We start from the raw sequence: 21,654 nt of genomic DNA, 5'->3' as shown, positions 1-21,654 counted from the left end.
TGATCGGCAGAGCTACCCTTAATCGACTCGGAGCGGTGGTATCCACTCCCCACCTCTGCATGAAATTCCCGACCTTAGCGGGAATAGCAACAGTAAGGGGAGATCAAAAATTGGCAAGAAAATGCTACAACGAAAGCCTAAATCTGAGAGGAAAAGGCAAAGAAGTTCACACAATAGAGCTCGGCGGCGCAAGGGCCAGAGACGAGCTGCGACCACAACCGGGAGGAAGAACCGAGGAGATACAGGTCGGTGACGAGGAAAGAAAAAACACTTGTATAGGAGCCAACCTAGGGGAAACTCTAAAACAAGGGCTGGCTGAACTCCTAAAAGATAATTCCGACCTCTTCGCTTGGAAGGCCTCTGACATGCCTGGGATTGACCCCGAGCTCATGTCTCAGAAGCTCTCAGTTTACCCAGGGTCCCGACCTGTACAACAAAGAAGACGCAAGCTCGGACCAGAACGAGCCCTAATAGTAGAAGAACAAGTGCAAGCGCTTCTGGAAGCTGGCTTCATCAGACAAGTCAAGTACCCAACGTGGCTAGCCAATGTAGTGCTAGTCAAAAAACAGAATGGCAAATGGAGAATGTGTGTCGACTATACCGACTTAAATAAGGCATGTCCCAAGGACCCTTATCCCTTGCCAAGTATTGATACCCTAGTGGATTCCAGCTCGGGGTACCAGTACTTGTCATTCATGGACGCCTACTCGGGATATAATCAAATCCCGATGTATGAGCCCGACCAGGAGAAAACATCATTCATCACACCCAGAGCTAACTTTTGCTACGTGGTCATGCCATTCGGATTGAAGAATGCAGGAGCCACATATCAAAGGTTGATGAATAAAGTGTTTTTCCCTCACCTAGGGACCCTAATGGAAGTATACGTCGACGACATGCTAGTAAAAACCAAGAAGGAAGTCGACCTCTTATCCGACCTCTCACAAGTCTTTGACACCATAAGGCTGCATGGGATGAGACTAAATCCCGCAAAGTGCGCCTTCGCGGTGGAGGCAGGAAAATTTCTAGCATTTTTGCTAACACAAAGAGGGATTGAGGCCAATCCCGATAAATGTAGAGCCATCCTAGAAATGAAAAGTCCGACTTGTTTGAGAGAAGTCCAGCAGCTCAATGGCCGACTTGCAGCCCTCTCCAGATTTTTGGCAGGATCGGCACTAAAATCCCTTCCACTATTTTTCTTATTAAGAAAGGGATGCCAATTCGAATGGACTCCGGAATGCGAGGAGGCGTTCCAAGAGTTCAAGAAGTTTTTAAGCCAACCTCCTATCCTAACCCGACCAGTACCAGGGAAAGACCTCGTTCTGTACTTATCCGTAGCAAACAGGGCTGTCTCGTCAGCCCTGATAAAAGAAGATGAGGTCGGACAACACCCAGTCTACTTCATCAGTAAGGTCCTACAAGGCCCCGAACTAAGGTACCACAAACTAGAAAAGTTTGCCTACTCCTTGGTAATAGCCTCACGAAGGCTACGACCCTACTTTCAAGCTCACACAATAAGAGTCCGTACAAACCAACCCATGAAGCAAATCCTCCAAAAGATGGATGTTGCAGGGAGAATGGTTCAATGGGCAATAGAGCTCTCTGAGTTCGATTTGAGATACGAAACTCGGACAGCAATTAAAGCCCAGTGCCTCGCCGACTTCGTGGCAGAATACGCAGGGGATCAAGAGGAAAAGCCGACTACGTGGGAACTCTATGTAGACGGATCCTCCAACAAAACAGGGAGCGGCGCAGACATAATATTGGTAGATGAAAGAGGAACCCAGATAGAGGTTTCCTTAAAATTTGAATTTTCGGCTTCAAATAATCAGGCAGAATATGAAGCCTTGATCGCCGGACTAAAGTTGGCAGAAGAAGTCGGTGCTACAAAGGTGATGATATACAACGACTCACATGTGGTGACCTCCCAAATAAGCGGAGAATATCAGGCAAAGGACCCTAATATGAAGAGGTACTTGGAAAAAACTTTGGAGCACCTTGGGCGCTTTGCAGAAACCGAGATCAAACACATAACTCGGGATCTAAACAGCAGAGCGGATGCCCTATCCAAGTTAGCAAATACCAAACCAGGAGGGAACAACAGAAGTCTGATTCAAGAAACCCTCCAAGAGCCCTCGGTAGCAAAAATAGAAAACAAACAAGAAGTACTTGAGATAACCGGTCTAAACCTCGGATGGATGAATCCCTTAGTCGAATACATGAAATTTGACATCCTCCCTAAAGAGGAAAAAGAAGCCAAAAAGATCCGAAGGGAAGCACAACACTACACCTTGATGAGAAATGTCCTCTACAGAAGAGGGATATCAACACCATTGTTAAAGTGTGTACCGACCTCAAAAACTCCCGAGGTATTGGAGGAAGTACATAGTGGGATCTGCGGGAATCATCTCGGAGCAAGGTCACTAGCCAGAAAAATAATCCGAGCTGGATTCTACTGGCCGACCTTGCAGAAAGATGCCACAGAATTTGTGAAAAAATGTCAACCATGTCAGATGCATGCAAATTTCCACGTGGCTCCACCAGAAGAGCTCATTAGTATTACTTCTCCATGGCCTTTTGCAAAATGGGGAATGGATTTGTTAGGTCCTTTTCCCCAAGCGCCAGGACAAGTCAAATACCTGATCGTGGGAATAGATTACTTCACAAAGTGGATAGAAGCAGAACCATTAGCCACCATCACCGCTCAAAGAAGTCGCAGGTTCCTCTACAAAAATATCATCACAAGATATGGGATACCTTGTTCCATTACTACGGATAATGGAACCCAATTCACCGACACTACCTTCAGAAGCTTAGTAGCCAGTATGAAAATCAAACATCAGTTCAGCTCAGTAGAGCACCCACAAGCCAATGGGCAAGCCGAGGCAGCCAACAAAGTCATACTGGCAGGACTAAAGAAGAGACTACAGGAAGCAAAATGAGCTTGGGCTGAAGAGCTCCCTCAGGTGCTATGGGCTTATAGGACAACCCCCCAATCCGCCACAGGAGAAACACCTTTCCGACTAGTCTATGGCGTAGAAGCCATGATACCAATAGAAATCAATGAGCAAAGCCCAAGGGTAATTCTCCATGACGAGGTCGGAAACGTACGGGGGCACAAAGAGGAGCTCGACTTGCTCCCCGAAGTTCGAGAAGATGCCCAGATAAGAGAAGCAGCATTGAAACAAAGGATGACTACAAGATACAACAAAAAATTCATTCGAAGAACATTCGCCCCGGATGACTTGGTCTTAATCAGAAACGACATTGGAGTCAACAAATCAGGAGAAGGGAAGCTCGCCGCAAATTGGAAGGGACCATACAAAGTCAATGAAGTTTTAGGAAAAGGTTATTATAAAGTAACCGACCTGAACGACACTGAATTACCAAGGTCGTGGCATGCTTGTAATATGAAAAGGTACTACAGTTAAAGCGAACTCTACTCCCTGATGTACTCTTTTCCCAGCTTCATGATTTTTTCCCAAAAGGGTTTTTTTTTGAAGAAGGGTTTTTAATGAGGCATCACAGTAGAGGCTAAGGGAAAATAGGCTATTAAGACCCTTAGCAGCAAGGAGGTACCTCCCCAATCAATAAAGATCTTTTTCATCTACAATATCTCTTATAAAATCCTTTTTATTTTTCTAAGTCTTTCTACGAAACGCGCCGACTTAAGCTCGACAAAACGTGAAAATCCCATGAACCGACCTAGATGGTCGTCAGGATAAAACGACGAGGTACAAGTCGGTGTAAAGAGGTTATATGAGTTGATCGTGAAAAACTCGGGAACAATCCGACTCATAAGTCAGAACGAAACTCCGAGTAGAAAAGCTCGAAAAAGCTTCGACTCAAAAGTCGGAGCAAAAAACCGAGCAGAATGAAACGCATCGCAAAAATAACCTAAGTCATAAAAACCCAATAAAAACATGGTCGGGTGTAAGGAATAACAAAAAGAGATCGAAAAACCTAGGAAAAAGTTTAAAGGCTGCCTAAAAGTCCTTAAACAAAAAGGTTCAGAAAAACAGACGAACCAATAGGAAAGGTTTTCGGAAAAAGATCAAGAGGATTTTAAAAAATCAAAAGCATACACACATAAGGTAACTTAAACCCTTATCCAAAAAAGGGTATTTATTTTGTTAATTTAAACCCTTATTCAAAAAAGGGCACTTGCGAAAATATGTTGTTTACGGCCTTAAAAGGCCAAAAGAAATTATTCAAACACTACCCAACAATATGAAATGAGTTTAAAAAAGGGGGGACTCACAGGCCGAGCCCCCATATAGCCATAAAAAATTACTTTTGCAGAAGAGTAGACGGATCACCATTACCAGAATCAGGAGGAGCGCCACCAGGGCCAGGAAGAGAAGCACCTACAGGAGACGAAGAGGAAGTCGGAGGAATAACTGAGGAACTCGGAGCATCTTCAGAATGAGGAGGGGACTCAATGATCCTCTGCCCCCGAGTCTTCAATTCTGACTCGGAAACAACCACGGGGACAGGAGGATCCACGATAGCGCCATCAATGACCACTTTATCAGGATGTAAAGGAGAAAGATCCAAGTCGGGAGCGATAACTCTGACTTGCTCCAGGAAAATCCTCCAAGACTCCTCGGCACCATCAGCAATAGAGTCCTCCAAATCGGCGTACGCATTCCGAGAATTCAGCAAATCCTTCTTCACAGACACAAGATCTTGAAATAAACTCTGATAACTCTCCTGTGCTGTCTTCCTCAAACTCGCCTCCATATTGCATTGGGCCCGCAGCTTGCTCTCCTTCTCAAGAAGGCTATCTCTCTCCGCCCTCAGTTTAGCTACCTCCTCCTTCAACTCCCTCTCATGACCCTGGTAAGCAAGAAGCCTCCCCTCCAACTCCTCGACCTTCGAGGTTACCCCCAAAGAGCTGAGGGGAGTCTTCTCAAAGATATCCAAAAGCTTGCCACAAACGCCCGCCGCCCTAAAACTCTCCTCAGCCAGAATGGTGAGGTGGTTTCGAACAGAAACATCATCCATACTTATATGAGGATAGATGTTCTTTCGGACGAATGCAAGAGCATCCGCCTTAACCCCACCATCAAAAGAAGAGCCAGACTCTAAAGTCTTACGCTTCTTCTTCTCCGGCTCAGGAAGAAGTCGGGCGGAAGGGAGTGGCCGAGACAAGCTTGAAGAAGAAATCACAATGGGCTGAGAGGGAGTCCCCACGTTCTGAGGAGGAGGAGGAGGAGGAGGAGGAGGAGAGACGATCGCCCTGGCACCACCGGCCCTGGCCCGGGACTTTGCCTTAGCCTCCTGAACTCTCTGGTAAGATTCCTGAGCATTCTTCCTTGCCATATCTACAAAAGAAACAAATTAACAAAAGTCACAAGTCGGTAAACCTCAAGTCGGCAGAAACAAATCGGAAATAGAAAATGCATGTACTACCTAGTTGCGACCGAACAAAGGTCGGCGTCCCCTGGAGGAATTTTCTAGTGTCCAAGTATGGGGCCCTCCCCCATGCTTCTCGGAAAAACCCCACAATGGCCGCCTCCACCTCGTCCAGGTCATCTAGACCATACTTCTCACAAGGGGAGGCCTCCAGCCAATAGAGGGGAAAGCGAGGGGAAGAATGCTCATCCAGGAAAAAGGGGTGGTGACCCTCTACAGCTTGCACTTTGAAAAAATAATTTTTGAAGTCATGGAAGGATTCGTCAAAAAGGGTGAAAATCCTCCGACCTTGTATGGCTCGGAATGATACCCATTGCTGTTTGTTGTTTAGCCCACTAAAGGGCTTAGTCATGTGAAAAAGAAAGAAGAAAATCCTCAAAGAGGTCGGAAAGTCCAAAGCGTGACTAACAAACTGATAAATTTTCAGAAAACCCCAAGAATTGGGGTGAAGTTGAGTAGGAGCAACTCGACAGTGGTGCAAAACAGATATTTCAAAATCCGAAAAAGGAAGAAAAACACCCAAACGGGTGATCATACATTCATACATAAAGAAAAAATGAGGGGCCGCCTCATTGGCCCTCCCAAAACAAACCCGGTCTTCCGGACCCGGAGTTATCAACTCATATTTCGGCTCGTCCTCCTCCGAAGTACAAAGCCTGTGGTGAGTACGAAGATGAGTAATAAACTCAGCGTCGACCAAGGGTTCCTCCCCTAGGACCGTGACGTCAACCCACTGAGAAAGAATATCTACGGAAGCCATTTTCTTTTTCTTAGGAAAGGTGACAGAAACCTACAAAAAGAAAAAAAAAGAAAAACAAAAATAAAAAAACACGGTCCCTAAAGGAAGGAGATACGAAGCCAAAATCTACAGACCAACCCATCTACCCACAAAACAAAAGCATGCAAACACAAGGCATGACGTGAAAGAAGAAAAGCTAACCTTTATCCGAAAAGTGAAGGTTGGAAGAAGTAGAAGTCTCCAAGCGCAAGAATGCAGCACGAACAAGGAAAGAAGAAGTTTGAAAGATTGCGGAAACGGAAAAATGAAGAAGAGGAAAAGTATTTATAAACATGCTAAGGGGCATAATGGTAAAAGCGGAGCAGTCATTAATGAGAGTGCACCGTTACCAAAGCCATCAATCCCTAAGTGCATCCCTAACGGACACGACGCTTGAATAGACGTAACTGTCAGAAACAAAAGGTCGCGAAAATCACGTCGGTTTAAAAACCCGTGTTTTCTCCAAGAAAGTCGACTACGAACCCGAGTTAAATACTTGAACCCAAGCCCTAAAGAGACCTTGGGCTCAAGTAGGGGCACTGTTCATACCCTGGTCCAATGACAAAGGCCCAGGTCCAAATAAAAGGCCTAGTCCGAAGGATTAAGCCTAGCTAAGTACCGACCTTCACATAAGAAGTCGGTGTCAACTACGACTTACTCTAAAGAAGTCGGACATGAGATTGACTGGCAGATAAACACTCATTCAAATGAGTAACCGCCCCTAAAATCTCTCTAACCGCTTCATAAAACCATATCTTAACCTCCCTAAGATAATGGGACGGTTAACATCCTAAAGATATGGCACTACTCCAACGGTGGTTATTGGCTCACCACTATAAATACACTGACACCCCTCAGGTATCTCTAAGCCCAATACTCTCTAGACCTGTTAACACCCTTGCTAACTTAGGCATCGGAGTGTCTTTGCAGGTACCACCCCCCGTTCACTCACGTATACAAGTCGGAAGGAGGTTCCAGCGTACAAACCAGCTCGGAGTCTACCATCCGCGGACGATTGGGCCAACCTACGCCATCTATTCTATTAATCTCTGGTTACCCACTGTAACAATATATATATCAAAAATAAAGTGAAAACTTAGGTGCAGTTGATTTTATGTATGAAGTTGATAATTGTGAGTCGTTAAATAATGTAACTGATTTGACTAAATTTTTATCTAACGACATTCAACTATCAACTTCACGTGAAGTCGACTGCACCTGAATTTTCACCCATAATTATTATAACATGTTCATGATGACTTTAGGCCTTATTTTACATTCCTTTGCTAATAAAAGTTAATAAAATTGCATGTATAAACAACCATGAATCCAAGTAGATTTAGCCACGAGTAGTGCTTGTGGTCCCAATTGAGCATTGTGACAGGTTGAAATTCCCCATACATGTTTTATAAATCATAGTAAACAAATAAACCAAAGAATCCCCCCTTATATAATATAGTTATTTTATTATCTAACACCTATACACACTCATCTATACTGCTACAACAATTTTATATTTCCAATTCTTTTCCTGATGCTGCTACGGTAGCCAAATTAATTTAATAATGTTGATTTTCAAATCCAAAAGAGTAATGCTTTTTAAGCAACTTTAGATTCGTAGATATGATTAAAATTCTAGTTTGGTTAATGTCCAGTAGTATAATATAAAATAGTAGTGCCTTTGCTTCCTCAAATGGGAACTTGGAATTTACAAGATTTACCACGCACTCATCAGAACTCAGAAGGACTTGTATCTCCTATGGTAAATAAAACATCATGACAACTTTATTTTTTCTCCCAAAAAATATATATATATTGGGATGGCATGGATTGGCCAAACATGCATTGGAGTTTTCACATATTTTAATAATAAAAGGTACAAACACTTATTAGAATCGGTGACCTAATTACTAATAATTGTAGCTTTATTTGGAACATCATCACGATTAATACCTAATTCCAATTGAAATAATGGTTTCTAGCATAACTGAAGTTAATTAATTAAGGACAAATAAAGCTGGCGACAATGATAATTAAGTGTTTTGCATTCACATCACAAATGCATGCAAAATCTAAATAACTTGACATATGGTACTCAATCCACAAACTTTGTTGTGTGGATAAGAAGGAAATCAATTTTAGTTCAGCCAAATTTATTTCCCGAATAAGCAACACTTTTCGAAAGTTATGAGAACAAAAGGATTTAATTTTTCCCAATGGGAAAAAGGAAAGGAATCAGGCATTTCCATTTCATGAAAAGAAGCAAAATCAAATGGGAAATCTTATTCATTGTTTGGTTTTTTTTTTTTCATTTGGTAGAGCTTCCTAGATCTCTAAACTAATTGACCCACTTCTTTGAAAATTAAAGAGGGCCCGGTGAGATGAAGATGATTAATAAGAGTCGCCAAAGCCACTTGCTTATGCCACTCTTGCAACTTTAACTGCTGTCTCCTTGCTTTCAGCTTTTCATAAGATAACATATACCATGAATAGTCATATTGATTTTCTAAATTCATCATTGAAAAATCAAATGTCTCACATATATATGATGTTAAAATAGACTAAATTTATCGGATCATTTTTTTTATTATCAGATTAATTTGTTTATCTATTTAAATAGGTGAATTTTATCTTTAAAATTAAATTTGTTTAAAATTTGGACTAAACACACTGAATTCGGTTAATAAAAAAAATGACAGATTAAATGAACTGGTTCACGCTAAATGGCCGCTCGTTTATTTTTTTTACATTTTTTAAAAAAATAATACTTTTTATTATCATTTTTTCTAATTCAATTCGTCGACTAAAAAAATTATTTATTTAATATTTTTATTTAAAAATAATATTTTTTATTAAAATATTTTTTAAAAAATAAAATAAAAAGATAAATGGATCAATCTATTTAATTCATCGAACTGGTTATAAACCGTTCGAACTAAAAAATTATGACTTACGGATAAACGAACCAATCCTAAAAAATTATGACTAATAATAGAGTTATATTATTCTTTTATAGGTTAGGCAATAAAGTATTGATTTTTTTTTCCAATTAAGGGATAACATATTACATACTACTAAGTTGATTTATTGTTGTATTTTTTAAAATATAATTTTTAATCAATCTTCTCATAAATAAAGGATTAGTTATTCTTTATGAGATGTTAAATGATTATTAAAAATTTTAATTGTGTCCTCATAATTAACATTAACTATATCTTTTCTTTTTAACCTGAGTTTTAAAAATCAAATTACACAATTATAGCAAAACTATTTTTATAAATTATAAAAAAAAAATAAATTCCAATTTATCATTTTTAACATTTTGTTAAACTATTCAATTTATTAATCAGTTCTAGAAAAAAAATCAAAACATGAAAACAAACATAAACCAAATCATACACTGATGATTTCATCAGCTTTTCAATCTCGACACGTTCATTTTAGTTTTTTAATTTTCTTTTTAGTTAGAACTAAATATAATAAATTGGATATGGTTTGAAAAAAAAAGTTAAAAATTATAAATTAAGATTTTTTTAACTTTTGTAATTTATAAAAAAAATTTATTATAGTTGAATAATTTATTTTTAAAACTCAGGTTAAATAAATAATTAGTGTTGATTATAATAAAACAATTAAATTTATCTAATAATTATTAAATAAATTATAAAGAACAACTAACTCCTTATTATTTATAAAAAGATTGGTTAGAAATTACTTTTTTAAAAACAAGTATAAGATAGATAATGTTTCGAGAACTAAATTAACGCATACGATATATATTTTTCAAAAACTATTTTAATTATATGTATACTAATGTGATTTTTTTTTTAAATCTTCTTGTTTTGGGTACCACTTAAAATCAGCTGGTTCCATTTAAACATTGTTGTATCGAAATTAAATTTAAAAGAAATTGGATGAGTGAAGAATAAATAAAGAAAGTCTCCAATTCAAATATAATGGTAATAAATTGTTTACCCAGTATCCCCCGTCTCGATAGGTTAATAACTAATCCATCGCGGATCTGAGCTCCATTTAAGGGTATGGTGCTGGCCAATGAATTGTTGCATGCATAAGTGCAGAGTTCGAACTCCCGACATTTGTTTAAGCGAACGAGTGAGCTGAGCACTCAATCAACCCAAGTTGTTTATAATAGTAATAAATTGTATTGAAATAGTTACTAATTAATTACATTTTATAATATACAAATAAGTTTATTGTTATTATTTAATTTCTAGTGAGTTGATAATGGAGTTGAGCCAAAATGGAGAAGAGAACTGTTTTGTCAGCCCTTCTATTGTTAGACAACCACTCACTTGCTTTGCTTTCACATATTCTCTGTCTCTATCATCTTCTGCAATTTTCATTTTCTTTTGGTATTTTTTAATAAATCAATAAAGAAAGATTTGAGATTGGGTTTATTGCATAAAATTATGTACAATGGATAGTTTATAGAATAATTTCATTCAATATTTTGAATAATTTTATCCAACTAATTTAATATTTGATGAATATCAAATCACGTTAGTTTATAATTTTTATTATTAGAATTTTGAATATTCAATTTTAATTTTTTGGCTTAGAAACACATTTTACTCCAATTTTATCCCCCTATATCTCCTAGTCTTTGGCATTTTGATTTCTAAGACATTCAATTCAAGAATCAAAATTAAAGGGTTAAAATTTCAGATTTTTAAAGAATTTTGAGAGTTCAAATATCAATTCTCATTGTTAATAAAATAAGAAAAAAATATTACTTATCTTCCCTGTCAGATGTCTATCCATAATTGCATTGGAGGTAATGCTAATAACTCTATGAATGCCAAGTTTAATAGACATGTCATGTGAATTTAGTGCATTAAATTTATTATGCAATTTTTCAACAAAGAATATTTTTGAAGTTAAACAATACTATCTTTTATTCTCAAAATGATAAGTGTTTACTTTCATGTGTCCAAATCAAATAATATTATTTTTTTTAAAATATTATATTGTTATTTGTATAATTTTTTATAGTCCAAAAATACATTTTATATTTTTAATTTTTTATCGATTACTTTTAATATTAAAAACAAAAAATAGTATACATATAATAATTTTTATTATTAGAATATAATCACAATAATCAATTAGAATCAATTAGTATTATTTAGTATATCTGAATATTTATTATAGGAGATTGTCTTTATTATTAGGATTCTCTTAATATTTATAAATATATTCTAACATTTATAATTTTTTTATGTCATAACATAGCATAATTAGCCAAATTAAAGAGGAATCATGACACAAATAGTTCATTGTAAATGAACAATAATAATTCACCTTGTTATTATTATATCATTACTAAGTAAAAGATTGCATCATCACTAATACCGCAAACAAATAAACATCACTGATCACACTCACAAACTTTAAGCTTAAGCTAACACTTTTTTTTTTTTTTGTTTCAAACTATGATATTGTTTATAACATTCCAGACACTAATCAGTGATTAAACTTAGAGGCCTCATCAGTTTAATTATCCACATAATTAAACACACACAATAATTAAATGCTTTGATAATCCATATTGCTTCTTCAGACAGTTGCAATGGGGCCCAAGCTAAGGTTGGATGATGCTTCCATGGCCTTCATGGCTTCAAACCTAGGCTCCTTAGCTTGGAACTTGAGACCAACATAGAGCTTCATGTAATCATCAAAAACAAATTTTGGGTAAACTTGGCTTGTCTCATCTAATTCCTTCACCAAAGCAGGTGCTGGAGAAATCAAAGCATCATTCCCTGGATTGTAGAATGATGCTAATGACATTCTTGTTCCATCTGTTTGAGCTATCACTCGGTGCATCACACTCTTGTACTTCCCATTTGTTATCACCTTTTATAATTATATATAAAATAACAAATTATTAATAATAATAATACACCAAAGTCTACAATTGATTGCAACATTTTAACTTAAACTAATACATACACTATTTAATGTGCTGACAATAATCTATATATATATGATTGTGTAACTTTCAATAAATTGGTATCAATCTCTAAAAATGCACTTACAAACAAATATATATGCTAATATGCATAGATACATAGAGGAGAGTCTTTTCTTTTTCTTAAAATAATTTTGGTGTTGATTTCATATAAGAAGACAAGAATCCCACTAAGGGAACAAACTGAAGCAAAGTCCTATAAGAAGGATAACATATTTTTAGAATCGATAATACTAAAAAAATAAAAAAAATAGTTCTGAATATTTTTGACTAATTTTTTTGTTATCAAATATTTCAGTTTTGGAATAATCTTTGGTTAGTAAGAGATTAAAGTATGTATGAGATTAATTAACATAAAAAGAAATAAATAAAATACCTCAAGTTGATCTCCAAGGTTGATGACAATGGAGTGGCGCATGGGTGGGACATCAATCCATTTGTCATCTTTGAGAAGCTGAAGACCACTGACTTTGTCATCTTGGAAGAGAAGGATGATGCCCCCAGCATCTGTGTGGGCTCTAAGGCCCTTTATGAGCTCGGGCTTTGGGCATGGAGGGTAGTTACTAACTTTTGTCCCAAAGTTTGGGCCCTTTGACCCATGGAACACCTTCTTCAGGTACCCTTTCTCAAGCCCAAGATTCTCACACAACAAATCAAGAAGCAGCTCTGCCAGTTTCTCTAGTTCCTTTGCAAACTCCTTCATTGCTTCTCTGATAAGGTTGAGGTTGACGATTTTAGAGAAACAAACAAAACAGACATAACTTGTCTTATTTAAAACAACTAAAGATAAGATAAGATAATAAAGAATAAAATTATAATTAAATTTATGTATTTTTTTGGGTTGAATTTGTGAGTCACACAACTTCTTTATTGTTGTTATAGGCTAAAATGGAAGAATAGTTTAATAGTACCTATAATGTTGTGGAAGATCAGGGATCTCAGAAATGTTGGAGGTAGGAAGATGGCGCAAGAAGAAAGTGCTTTCCCAATCTAAGTCATTGATTTCAGATTGAGCAGACTCCAAGCCTTTGCTTGCCACCATTTCTTTGAACCTCAGCTCCATACACTTTTTGTAGTGTTCTTTTGTTAGCTTCTCCACTTTGTCCATCAACTCAATGGATATTGGGTGATTTATCAACTTCAAAAAAACAACCAAAAAATATTATTAGCACAAAATAAACAATATATATATGTAAAGAGAAAATAAAGTTTCATTTTATTGTATGATATCTACCTCAAAGAAACCCCAGTTCTCACAAGCATCTTTGATCATCTCCATGGCTGATGCTCTCTCTTCGGTGTTAAGCTTTGACATGTCAATAATGGGAAAGTTCTCTGCCATTCTTGTGTTGGTTTTTTCTCTTTAGGTTTATTTGGTCTCTCACTACAAGTTATGCGTATTTGAGTGGTTCTCCAAAGTGCAATTTATAGGCCTTCTTCAACTTCAAGGAGCGCCTAACAACGATGGACGGAAAAATTATTAACAATATTTAATAAGATTTTTTTTTAATTATTCCAAATTACTTTTTTTAATGATGTCATTATCATACCATTTTTTAGTTTTGATAGTGGGGAAAAAAAATAGTATTTTGTAATGTTGTTGGAGTATGATGTGTTTAATTAAGTTGTGGACGACATACATCAGAATATCAGATTTGTTATTTAAAATATGAGTAGTGTTAGGGAGTCAATGATCTAAGTGTATCCAGAACATCACCCATACTATCTAGAATTAAGTTGATTTTGGGATTCATCAAAGATCGAACCCCGACCTTTCGGATCTAGAACTCTAATATCATATCATGAAACCACTCATTCCAAAAATATAACTTGATAGGACAATGTAACACTAATGATTATATCTCTAATACTTCCTAAACCTCCATTATACGCATTATACGCTTAAGTCATTGGTTCTTATACTTTTCCTTAAAATATAAATTTGATTTATAAATTTGTATACCTTAATTTTTTAAATTTATTAATGCATAAATTAAAAAAAAAAACTAATATACATATTTAATCTTTAGATTTGTGTACTTATTCAGATCGAATTTTCAAATTTTATTTTCTTTTTTTTTTAATTTTATATATTACACCAATTCTTTCCATAATTATATATTACACACAAATTTTTTTTATATAAAAAAAATTAGCCTCCCTATATACAGATCGGCGGATTTAGGCGTAACAATTTTTAAGTGTGTTTTTTTGGAAACATTATTTATAAATATTATTAATGTTACTATAACGTGTTATTAGCTTATTTATGTGAATTAGTACACATATCTTAAATAAAATTTTAATTTTTTAAGTTAATATATACATTTATTTTGTTTTCAAATAATTATGATTCGTTTTATATACAGTTGCACCCTTTATGTTTTGATTTTTTAAAATACAGATACTATAAAGTAATAAATTATACTCATTAAAAACTATTTAAACGTAATAATAGTTATTTATTGAGTGCTTTTAAAGACAAAAATATTTAAATTTTATAATAATTTCATTTGCCTCACTCTTTTTTATTCTTATTGAAACTGTAATTTCTTTTTCTAGACATTGCCTTCTTTTTTTTGCTATTTTTTATTTTTTCGTTATATTTATGTCATATATGTAACATCTATATATAGTTAATAAATTTTTATAATTAATATTTTTTATGTTCAAATTCGATGAGTTATACAATAAAATTTGTTGAACTTAATATTTATAATTTTATACGTATAACATCTATAATTTTATATTAATAATATCTATAATTTATACTTATAGTATCTATAATTTAATACGTATAAGATCTCTTTTTTAATAATTTTTTACTATTAGTTAATACTTTATGTCCTAAATGTAGATTACATTAATCGTATATATATCCCTTAACCAACTATATCTAGTTGTGAGCTTTTAAATTAAATTCTTATATTTTTGTTTAGCAATTGTTATGAATACTAGCTTACATTCTAACATTCAATTTAATATATTATTAAATAGAGTACTTATCTAACATTTTTACTCACATTTTTTTAATATTTTTTGTAGGTTTAATTTTATTAATAATGTCAAGGTAACGTTTAAGCATATATAAAATTTAGGGTAAAGGACAAATAGGTCCCTGACCTTTTAAAATGCGGATATTTTCGTCCCTCAAGATTGGAAAATACATTTCGATCCCTCACCGTGTAAATTCCGTGACAATCAAATCCTTCCATGGAATTGGTGCTCGAAATGGTAACGGAGATTACTGAGGTGGACGGGTAGAGAGTGATGTGTCCGTTACGGTTGCTGAAGTGTATAGGGAACAAATTGTTAGAGGACAAATTGGTCCTTAATGACCAAAATGACGCCGTATGCTTTCATACCCATCATCCCAGACCTCCTCTTCTTCTTCTTCCATGGCAGTTTCATCGCGCCCTTTCTTCCTCTCTCTTCTCACAGACCTCTCACTCCACAACCCTCTCCATCCTCCAAAACCTCCACTCCCTTCTCCTCAATTCTCTATGCACCTTCTACACCAAACATTGCTGCTAGTGGTGTGAGGACCTCAAGCTACACAAAAGAAGAGGTGGATGCAATTCTGATCCAGTGTAGGAGGCTCAGCAGAAGCTCTTCTGGTAGAGCTGCCTCTTCTTCTGGTGGGAGAAAGTACTCAGGCTCAAAGAGAAGCTTTGATTTTGATCACTGTGACAATGATGCTAATTCCAATAATGATGATCAAAGGAGGGGCAATGCTACTACAACTGACAACAGTGATTTGTGTGAGGAATATGATGGGGTAGCCACCGGAAACCGCCACCGTGCCCAACACCGCCAGCACAACCGCCAGTCACCGAGGCCTTCTCCAAGGAGAAGACCCCAAGCAGGGAACGGGACCAGCAGCAGAATCAAAAGTCCAGCAGCAGGGAAAGGAGGGTGAGTAGATCTCCTGGAAGAAGGTCATCAGAGATAATAAACGGTGTCAATGGTAATGGAAGCAACAATGAAAACGGCAACCACAATAATGCAGGTTCTACTAGGCCTGGGAAGTTGATGTCTATTCCTGCCACTGTTACATCACTGGTCATGGATAAGAGTAACAATGGAATTGGTGGAGGAGAATCTGCAGCCGCTACAAGTGTCAAAAGGATAACTGTTAAGAGAAATGTTGGTGAATGTGGTGTGGCTGGTTCAAGGGGTGCAGCATCACCACGGTCTCAGTCTCCCGCAAGAGCACAATCTCCCACAAGAGCGCTCTTGCACTGAATAGTCTCCATATAGAAGGAATCCATTGAATGAGATTGATCCTAATTCCCTTTCTTATCTACAATCAAATGCCAACAATAGCAGCAGCAACAAGGTGCAAAACAGACCCAAGAAGGACGCTGAAGCAGAAGCTAATCAAGTATCAATTTAAATTGATCCACCATCCTGTATTCTTATCTATATCAGCTAGAAAGATTTGATTTTTTCTGTTTCAGTATTGTTATTTGAATCTAACATTTGCTGGACGTATTGTCGACATTTCAATGGTGGATAAAAATTTTACTCAAAATCACATTCTCGTTCTATTTTGTCTTTGTTGATGTGAAGAATGGATTGATGATATCCTATAATTTCCTAATATTCAGAATCCATGTTCATTGCAGAAAGGTGTTACTGTAAATTGCAAGGTGCATAGAGAACTGAGGAGAAGGGAGTGGAGGTTTTGGAGGGTGGAGAGGGTTGTGGAGTGAGAGGTCTGTAAGACGAAAGAGGAAGAAAGGGCGCGATGAAACTGCCATGGAAGAAGAAGAAGAAGAATAAGAAGAAGAAGAAGAAGAAGAGCCATGGAAGAAGAAGAAGAAGAAGAGGTCTGGGATGATGGGCAATACGGCGTCGTTTTGGTCATTAAGGACCAATTTGTTTCCCATCCACTTCAGCAACCGTAACGGACACATCACTCTCTACCCCTCCACCTCAGCAATCTCCGTTACCGTTTCGAGCACCAATTCCACGGAAGGATTTAATTGTCACGGAATTTACATGGTGGGGGATCGAAATGTATTTTCCAATCTTGAAGGACGAAAATGTCCACGTTTTAAAAGGTCAATGACCTATTTGTCCTTTACCCTAAAATTTAAAAACTTAAAGGTAAAAAGTACTTAAATTGTTGAGTATAAAACAATTTAAAATACAGTCACAAAAAAGGTTTTAATTAAAATAGTTTTAATTGATAAAGAGTTAATTGTAATTTATATATCAATAATAAATCAGTTATATGTTTTGTACAATTCTCAATTAATCTTTTCTTTTGATATTATTATACAATTAGAATAAAATTTCATTTAGGTTCTCATACATATGTGCAGTGTACAGTAGTACTAGTAGCCAATGTGTTGAGTTAATTCAAAAGGACAAAGTAACGTGAATGTTTGTAGATAAATTAAATATGTGATGCTAAGTTCGATTAGCTTAAAATAATCAAAGGAATTTAAAGTTAAAAAGGGGAGGTTAACACTTCAAGTATATTTATGTTGTCTCTTACTTTTCATTTTATTATTAACCGAGATTACGAGCTTATGAGGTATATATTGTAATGTGAAAGTTGAAATTAAAACACCAATTTCACTATTATAAAAATAACTGCTACTTTTTGAAACTAAAATTTGTGAATTATTTTTAGGTTTTTTTTTTATATTAGAAGCATGTGTGTTGTGTTTTAGTCGTAAAAAATGTGGGTGTTAGACATGAATGTAGGACAATTTTTTTCTGAAATAAGAGATGAAGAAATTGTACCATCCGATTTTTTTATAAAAAAAAATTAAGTCTACTAATTAAATAGCCCATTAATGTAGGAGAGAAATTTAATTTTTAAATTTTTAAACACAAATTAAAAGGTCCGATTTGTATACCCAAAAATCTGACGGTTTAATTTTTATTCCTAATACCACAATTACATAAAATATATATACATTCCATAACTGTATTCTACACAATTCTCCTTTCCATATCTAAATTAAAAACTGTAATTTTTATCATTAAATTTTCACAACAAAAGAGAGGAAATGAATAGAGCCACTTGAGTGGAATATAGACATAAAATAATTAAGTTGGCTTGAGTGGAGTGGGAAAGAGGTAAGGAAAACTTTAATCTCTCGGAAAAAGGAAAGAGAAAAATAATAACTGAAAGGGAAGGGAATTGGTTTAATATCTCACTGTTCTAAAAGTCAAAACAGAAACAGGACTCGTGGAACATGAATGTGTTCACATACTCATGGACCCCTACATAATACTCATATAGCGTGTCACCATCACTCATCAATGAATTTTCTTCATTTTTGGTGGCAAATAATGGGGTTCTATTAATTGATATGAAAAGATTTATTTCCTTAATTTCTTAAGGTCAATAGAAGTTTTACTAAAATAATATAAACTATGCACATTATTCATGTTGTTATGAAATTTGATGGAATAATAAAGATCGAATCTTAAGCTTATAATTACATAAAAATTTTAGTATCATGTCATATTAAATTGTTTATCTCAAAAATCTAAATTTATAATTAAAAAATACATAAATAATTATAGTTTTAGTAGATATAAAACTCTAAAGTGTTTGGTTAAATATGGTAACTGATTTGTCTGGAAATATCCGTACCCATATTTGTCTACTTCGACGGATATTTCGTGACATTGCCCGAGGTCGATCCGACTACAAGAAGGCAAATAGTCTGATTCGGATAGAACGTTATTTTTTTTGTTGTTTCTTTTTGATCCATTTTAATGGAAGAAAATAAGGTTTCCTTCAATTTTTCTTGCCAATACATTATTCTCGTTTTGTTCTGGATTGTAATCTCTAATAAAAAATATAGCTTTGTTAAGAGAAAAAAAAATAGTCACAATAATAATTAATAAATATTAAATAAGATAAATTTAATTATTTTTTATTAATTTATTTATTATCAAATATTTTCGGTTAAATATTTGAATCTTGATGGTATGTATGAAAAATATTTTGTTAGTATTAAAATTAGGCAAGATTAATTTAATCTAAAAAATTTTAGATAAGAAGTATGCATATTGTTTAATTAAGAAGTATAAATGTCAATATTTGTAGTGTAGAAAAATAATTAGTGTTAATGTAAAGGTAAGAAAAAAATAAAAAATATTCATCACTTAATATTTATCTATTTTATTATTTAATAATCATTATTTTGTTGTAATATCTAAAAAAAACACATGTTAATAAGAAAAAGAAAAAGTAGAAGATAAAGTCTATGTACTTTTTTATTTCACTTCACTCTTTATCCCCCTCCCATCAAGTACGTACATTCTTAAACATTTGGTGAGAAATTTGATTGTTGGTAATATATGAAAAAGTTTTGGACGAAGTATATTTTTTTGTCTTAAAATTTGATAAAAGATTTAAAAATATTTTTAAGTTTTATTTTGTTTTAATTTTTTTTTAGAAGTTTTAGATTTTTATCAAATATACCTATAACGATTAATTTTTCAAAAAATTTAAAACTAATTTAATAACAATTTCATAAGAATAACTCTCAACATAAGTATAATTTTTATGCATTATTGTTAGATTGGTCTTTATTTTTTAAAAAATTTAGCCAGTATAAGTATATTTGATACAAATAAAAAACATTTAGAACAAAATTAAAATAAAATAAATTTCAAAAATATTTTTAAAACTTTTGTCAAATTTTAAAAATCTTTACCCAAAAGGTTTTATATATAATATAAACGTATTTATTTTAATTTGAAGTATAAAGCAGCATGCATGATCATGAATGATAGATTTCGTTTTTGTTTTGTTTTGTAATAAATAAATGCTAGAACTCATGAATGAATAGTCAGTAGAAGAGAGAGTGAGGATAAAATTTTCTTCGGAAATTGACCACCTAACCCCACATTCAGATATGGCTACTCAAACATGCGCCACTCTTTTTCAAGTTTTTTCTTACTTATTTATTACTTGTTAATTAATTAATTAATTAATTAGAGGGGTTATTAATTATTATGTGACTCTGATTCTTGTCGTTTTTCTTCTTAGGAAGCATGGACACATTAATGTGTGATATGATACATGAAAAAGGATCTACCTACATCCATGATTAGTAAACATCCCATAGAGGATAGGAACTCGATAGATATATCCATATCAATTATTTTTATATGTTCAATATATTCTAAATTAATATATTCTTTTACTCGGCAAAATTAAGATTTACCTAATAATTATATTGTTTAAAAAGTTAATTATTATTTATATTTTATTGCATTGCTATGTATATACTATTTGTAGATTGATGTCGTACAAGGACAAGTTGGAGTAAGTAGAATATAGATGCACATGCATTAATTAATTAATTAATATATAGATTGCCATTAGCATATCAATATTTAATTAATAATATATTATCACCACGGAACCTTACATGTTAACCTAGGAATAAGAGATACCAAAATCAGGGGCGGAGCTAGAAAAAATATTGGAGGGGGGCAAAAAATATTTACACAATAAAATAAGACTAAAATAAAATTTTAAGGGGGACTAAACTGAAATTTATATATAATTTACATGTAAAAAATTAAAATTAGGGGGGCCATTGCCCCCCTTTGCTTGTACCTAGCTCCGCCCCTGACCAAAATAGAACATGTTGCAATGCAAGTTGTTGAATCTTTGTTAATTTCTGCTATCTTATAAAAAACTTCAAAAAAAAAAAAAAACTCTCCTCCGAAACTAAATTAAAAGATTTTATTATAGAAGCTCTTCAGCTATAAATGTGGATATAGATATTATGGAAAAAAAATATAGGTAAATAATTTTTAATTAATTAATTTTAAATAATTGTAATTAATAATTATTAATTTTAACTTTTTTAAAAACAAAATTTAAATAATCACCAATGATAATTAATTAATATGGAGTCCATCAATTCAAAAATACTTGTTGATTTATTGTTAGTTAGATCCTTATTAATATGTGTGTCTTAAACATTAAAAGTAATAAGGTGTAATTATTATGACTTGATAATTTTTTTGTAGTTTATGATTTGTCTTTAATGACCATATCAAAAAAGATAAGTTACGAATCAAAATATTCTTTTTTTTTTGTTTATCTGTTTATAAATCGAGTTTATGCGAACGATATGAATTTTGAATAAAACATAATTTTCAGTTAAATTTGCTAGAAATAAAAGACAATTTTCTATTTATAAAAATTAGAAGAGCAATAATATTTATTCACAACATGTTGTATTAACATTAGTATAATAATACTCAATAACAGAGAAAAAATCACATAAACTAAAAATTAGAAATAAATTAACACATCAAAATTTTTAATGTGAAAAATCTTTTCAATGAGAGAAATAAAAATTACGAGTCACTAAAATAAGGATATAGCTTCATTATGATAAAAATAGGGTACAAGAGAGTCACAAATTACTACACAAAATGTGCATACAACAAATCAAACAATCCAAATTTCAAA

The 21,654-nt window shown here is 34.0% G+C and overlaps 1 protein-coding gene and 1 pseudogene across 1 annotated transcript; one reads left to right on the top strand and one right to left on the bottom strand.

The window, feature by feature from the left end:
- Nucleotides 1–11,489: 11,489 nt before the first annotated feature.
- LOC112795960 (1-aminocyclopropane-1-carboxylate oxidase) lies at nt 11,490–13,651 on the bottom strand. Its single transcript, XM_025838186.3, has 4 exons — nt 13,420–13,651; nt 13,097–13,323; nt 12,562–12,895; nt 11,490–12,070 (listed from the first exon to the last, which is right to left on the bottom strand). The coding sequence occupies exons 1-4, from the start codon at nt 13,525–13,527 to the stop codon at nt 11,774–11,776; spliced, it is 966 nt and encodes a 321-aa protein (XP_025693971.1). The 5' UTR covers nt 13,528–13,651; the 3' UTR covers nt 11,490–11,773.
- A 1,877-nt stretch (nt 13,652–15,528) lies between these two features.
- On the top strand, nt 15,529–16,590 carry LOC112794538 (uncharacterized protein At1g65710-like; annotated as a pseudogene).
- Nucleotides 16,591–21,654: the final 5,064 nt, after the last annotated feature.

The sequence above is a fragment of the Arachis hypogaea genome, chromosome 4 (assembly GCF_003086295.3).
Source record: "Arachis hypogaea cultivar Tifrunner chromosome 4, arahy.Tifrunner.gnm2.J5K5, whole genome shotgun sequence".
NCBI classification, from domain to species: domain Eukaryota; kingdom Viridiplantae; phylum Streptophyta; class Magnoliopsida; order Fabales; family Fabaceae; genus Arachis; species Arachis hypogaea.
This window is presented reverse-complemented; position numbering and strand designations above follow the sequence as displayed.